Source organism: Lottia gigantea, assembly GCF_000327385.1.
Source record: "Lottia gigantea unplaced genomic scaffold LOTGIsca_8, whole genome shotgun sequence".
Classification (NCBI taxonomy): domain Eukaryota; kingdom Metazoa; phylum Mollusca; class Gastropoda; family Lottiidae; genus Lottia; species Lottia gigantea.
This window is the reverse complement of record NW_008710662.1, coordinates 1,957,728-1,962,406: the sequence shown is the minus strand read 5'-3', so window position 1 is coordinate 1,962,406 and position 4,679 is coordinate 1,957,728. Positions and strand designations below refer to the sequence as shown.

General features: G+C 36.8%; 2 protein-coding genes across 2 annotated transcripts in view; both read right to left on the bottom strand.

Annotated features, from left to right (window-relative positions):
- Window positions 1–342, bottom strand: part of LOTGIDRAFT_155372 (hypothetical protein) — a gene marked incomplete at both ends in the record, with an annotated part of 4,123 nt that extends 3,781 nt beyond the window's left edge. The window contains one exon of the mRNA XM_009066938.1: window positions 255–342. Coding sequence (XP_009065186.1) covers window positions 255–342 — 88 coding nt within the window. The remainder of the gene's footprint in view (window positions 1–254) is intronic.
- Window positions 343–2,721: 2,379 nt separating this feature from the next.
- Window positions 2,722–3,291, bottom strand: LOTGIDRAFT_155371 (hypothetical protein; the record flags this gene model as incomplete). Its single annotated transcript, XM_009066937.1, has 1 exon — window positions 2,722–3,291. One exon carries the CDS (start codon window positions 3,289–3,291, stop codon window positions 2,722–2,724), a length of 570 nt encoding a protein of 189 aa, XP_009065185.1.
- Between the last annotated feature and the right edge of the window lie 1,388 nt (window positions 3,292–4,679).

The window sequence follows — 4,679 nt, the reverse complement described above, 5'->3', positions numbered from 1 at the left end:
TTTACCACGGTAAGTCTCGTTTAATTTCCTAATTATTTCTCGTAAAGTCTCACTTACGAGATTATGTGAATCTTTAAAGCAAACAAAGGAAATTTTTAAACTTTTAATACAGAGTTAGAAAACACTTCATCAGTTACAACTTGCTCTTTCAGAAAATCTTTCAGAAAATCCTCGTTTTCCGAGTTGACTCCGGATACATGACATGTCATAAGATTGAGACTCTCCCAAAGAGGGTGCGACTCTCCGCTTGATACCTGCACAAGATCTTTTTGAGCTGGAAGAACCACTGGAATATCTACTATCAACTCGAGTAACCTCGTGAACCATGGTTGGCTTGGCCATATTGGTGCTACAATTATACACTTCGCCTTGTCTTGACGAATCTTCTGAACACAGCGGTTCAATAAGCTGAAAGGAGGATTCAAATAATAATAAAAATCATGCCATGAAAAAGTAAAAGCATTTATATAAGATGCATCTGGATCTGGTTTCCAGGAACAAAAAGTTTTAATCTGACAGTTAAGCCTTGTAGCAAATAAATCAATGTCTGGTAAACCCCGTAAACTAGAAATCTTACAGAAAATATCTGAACTTAAGATCCATTCAGTTTGGTCATCGAATTTCCTGGAAGCAATATCTGCTACATTAGATTTTCCAGGAATATGACTTGCAGTAAGCCAAACATTATTTTCAATGCACCACTGCCAGAGTTGTTTCGCAAGCATATCACAACATACAGAATTAATACCTCCCATATTGTTTATATAAGCAACAGCAGACGTATTATCTGATTTTTCACATGTTTACAATGAAATTTATTGTCAATATTAAAAGATTTCAAACCATGAAATCCAGCAAGTAATTCAAGATAATTAATATGAAATTCTGATTCTAAAGAATTCTATCTACCACCTATTTTATAATCGTCACTCACAGCACCCCAACCTAACAGAGATGCATCAGTGGTAACAGTGAAATGAATGTCCCCATGGGAGATAACTCTATATTGACTGTCTAAATTAATGAGCCACCATTGAATTTCAGATTTCATATCTTCTGAGATAACCATAGTTGCATCAAAATTGAAGCCTGAACATTTTAAGGCCCTATATTTATTTCTCTCTAATTCTCTATAATGCAATGGCCCATATTGAACTGCTGAAAACGAAGCAACCAATGAGCCAATAACCATAGCAACATCCCTAATCTTTGCCTTAGAACATTTAAAAATCTGACTACAGGCTAGTATAATACGGGATTTCCTCTCCTCTGTTAGAGTAACTGTCATTGTATGGGAATTAATAATATTTCTTAAGAAAACTATTTCTTTGGATGGTTTGAGGACAGATTTTTCATAATTAACTGCAAACCCTAGACTCTCCACAACAGCAATAGTCGCAGAAATATTATTCTGACGCTCTTCAACTGTATCCCCTAGTAATAGAGAATCATCAATGTAGGCAGTGTTGATGAAACCAAGACGACGAAGAGTTGAGAACACAGGTTTTATTAACTTTGTGAAAACTCGAGGCGCACTAGCTAACCCTTGAGCCATGCATGTGTACATATACAATTTATCATTCCACATAAATCTAAGGAACTTTCTATGTTCTTTGGCAATAGATATTGAATAATATGCATTGGAGAAATCAATACTGCCGAAAAAACAATCTTGAGTTACTGAATTAACTGCAGTTTCGAAATTATCCATTTCAAACAATAAATTTATTTAATTCTTTCAAGTTGAGAATCATACGAAATTTACCATTTGGTTTAGGTCTAACAAAAAATGTAGACACAAAGCCATCAAGCAAAAATTGGACTTCCTGTAACACATTCATATCCAGAAGATTTTGAACCTCATTAGTGATTACAGCTGAATGCTGCTCACTGAAAATAGGTTGATATGGCAAATTATATTGAGTAGGGATAAGCCCATCAACAAACTCTAAATGGCAATGTTTAACAATATCTAAAATTGTATAATCTTAAGTTAATTTCTCCCGTGTATATCCATATAAACAGAGCCTGCCAGCTTGAAACTTACCGGCATTTATACTTGCCTCAGAAACTACTTCTGTTGAGCTTGTTGGGAGAGGGGTCGACCTTGACCCCTCTTCTGGAAGTGTTTTGAGTCCGAACCATATGAACCATAGGAACCTCCAGAGCTACGTCCTCGATAATGACCTCTAAAAAAATCTTCCTCTAAATCCTCTACCAAGGATAGCCCTTCCTCGTCCTCCGCGACCTTGAAAAGCACCAATCTTGTTAATTATTCGAGAGCAATTAGATATATCCTTGACAGTTTTGGAAACATCATCACCAAACAGACTGTCTGTGTATTTCAAATTTTGACTACATAGATGTAAATACTCGCCCCTCATATCGGGTTTCATCATGTCTCTACGAATAAAACATAATTGTTTATTGGCATGTCCAAAAGGAGCTAGGGAATCCATTGCCTGTTCCGGAACATGATTCACATCCATAGATTGTCCACTACCAAGAGTGTCAGTAATTTTAGACAACGAAACTGCTCCTTTAATAATGGAAGTTTGAGCATTCTGTATTCGCTTGTCCATCGTACGTGTAGACTGGCTGAGAAAATCCCACACTAATTGATTAGTTTTAACCGTCATTAAAGTCTCACAGTTTTTAGGACGGGGGATAGATTTTATCAATTCGTTAAACCTATCATCATCTACACCATCTCTGAACCAGTTATTTATCAAAGATGTCTTGATTTATTGGAACATCACATAAATCTTTCACTTTCAACTTTTTCCCCGCCTGGGCAAAAATATAGTCAGATAACTCCATATCAGATGATATTTTGGCTTTTTTCGCCGGTAAAACATCCAAATCATCATCACAATACTCTTCATCATTGTAGCCTAATAATTCATTTTCATCATAATCGTCATAATTGTCATTATTGTAAAGTTCATCAACTTTACTAGATAATTTATCGAAACGAGAGTTCTGAGCAGTTTGGTTTTCCTGAATAGCTTTCAGAATCGACATAACGTCACTATTACTAGGCTCGACTGACGGCCCGTCTTTCGATTTTGATGAAGCAAAAATATTTGATTTAAACACACTCGTCGAGCTGTTATTATTGTTACCGGTACTACAACCAGGTAAAGAATTAGTGGTATTATCAATCTGTTTCGGAGAATCGGAATTCAAACCTTTCTTTCTTCCACCTTTAGTTGATGAACCAGTAACCGAGCTTCTAGACGGCCTTAGTTTTTCTTTCAATGGCTCCTGAGAAACTTGAATCTCAGCCATAGTTACGATGTAAACAAGTCAAGCACAGCGTGTGCAAAACTAAAATGGCGGATAACCTCCAACCCAAAACGTCCTGCATAATAACAATCGTAACAACGATAAAGTAACTAACAACGTCAGCAACACATACACTGGTAAATTAAATTAAATTAATTTAAAGTTTATTGACCGCGTCAATAATTACCAGGAAAAATACTGAAAGTCAACAAGACCACGTCCTGTCACTTCGGCTAATAGCAGTACAATGAACTTGTACGGCTGCGCAGTCCTATTCACCTAATCTCGTAAGTGAGACTTTACGAGTGAAACTTCAAAGTCGATTTTTCCGAAAGTTTGAAAAAATGCCGAATTTCTGGTTTTGACTGAAATAAATAGGGGACATGATAAACTTTCTTTAGAAGCAAACATTATACCTCTGGGGTCAAAATTGGCGAAGTTATGGCCATTTTAGTGGAGGGGTGGGTGTCGGCAGTCTCACTATAGAGTCTAGTTGCACTGCTTGGAGTGAAGACCAAAACTTTGACAGGCTTTCGTTCGAAGACTATCAGAGATAGAAAGTTGAAATTTGCACTGGAGGTACACATCCATCTGAAGTTGTTTTGTTCCAAATTTCAGCTTCGTATCATGAATACTCTGCCAGTTATAGCACTTTTGGTCTCTAACCTTTCCCCAAACCAAAAAATATGCGATTTTCCTCTGTAAAAATTCGGGGGAAACTTCAAAGTCAATTTTCCGAAAGTTTGAAAAATGCCTAATTTCTGGTTTTGACTGAAATAGATAGGGGACATGATCAACTTTCTTTAGAAGCAAAAATTATACCTATAGTGTCAAAATTGGCGAAGTTATGGCCATTTTAGTGGAGGATTTCAAAAAATCCGAATTTCTGTTTTCGACTGAAATAGATAAAAGAAATGTTAAACTTCCGTTTGCAACAAAAATTATACCTCTGGGGTCAAAATTGGCGAAGTTATGGCCATTTTAGTGAGGGGTGGGGGTCGGCGGTCCGCCTATAGGGTCTCATTGCACTGGTTTGGGTGAAGGCCAAAACTTTAACAGTCTGTCGTTCGAAAACTATCAGAGATGTAAAGTTGAAATTTGCACTGAAGGTACACACCCATCTGAAGTTGTTGTGGTCCAAATTTCATCTTGAAATCTCTACCAGTTACAGCACTTTCAGTCTCAGACTGAAGGTACACACCTATTGGAAGTTGTTATGTTGCAAATTTCAAGTCTCTACCGTGAAAACTCTGCCTGTTACAGCACTTTGAAGTTCAGATTTTTTCCCTAACCAAAATATAAGCAAATTTCCCTCTTGAAAATTCGAGTGGTACTTGTAAGTCGATTTTCCCGAAAGATTTCAAAAAATCCGAATTTCTGTTTTCGACTGT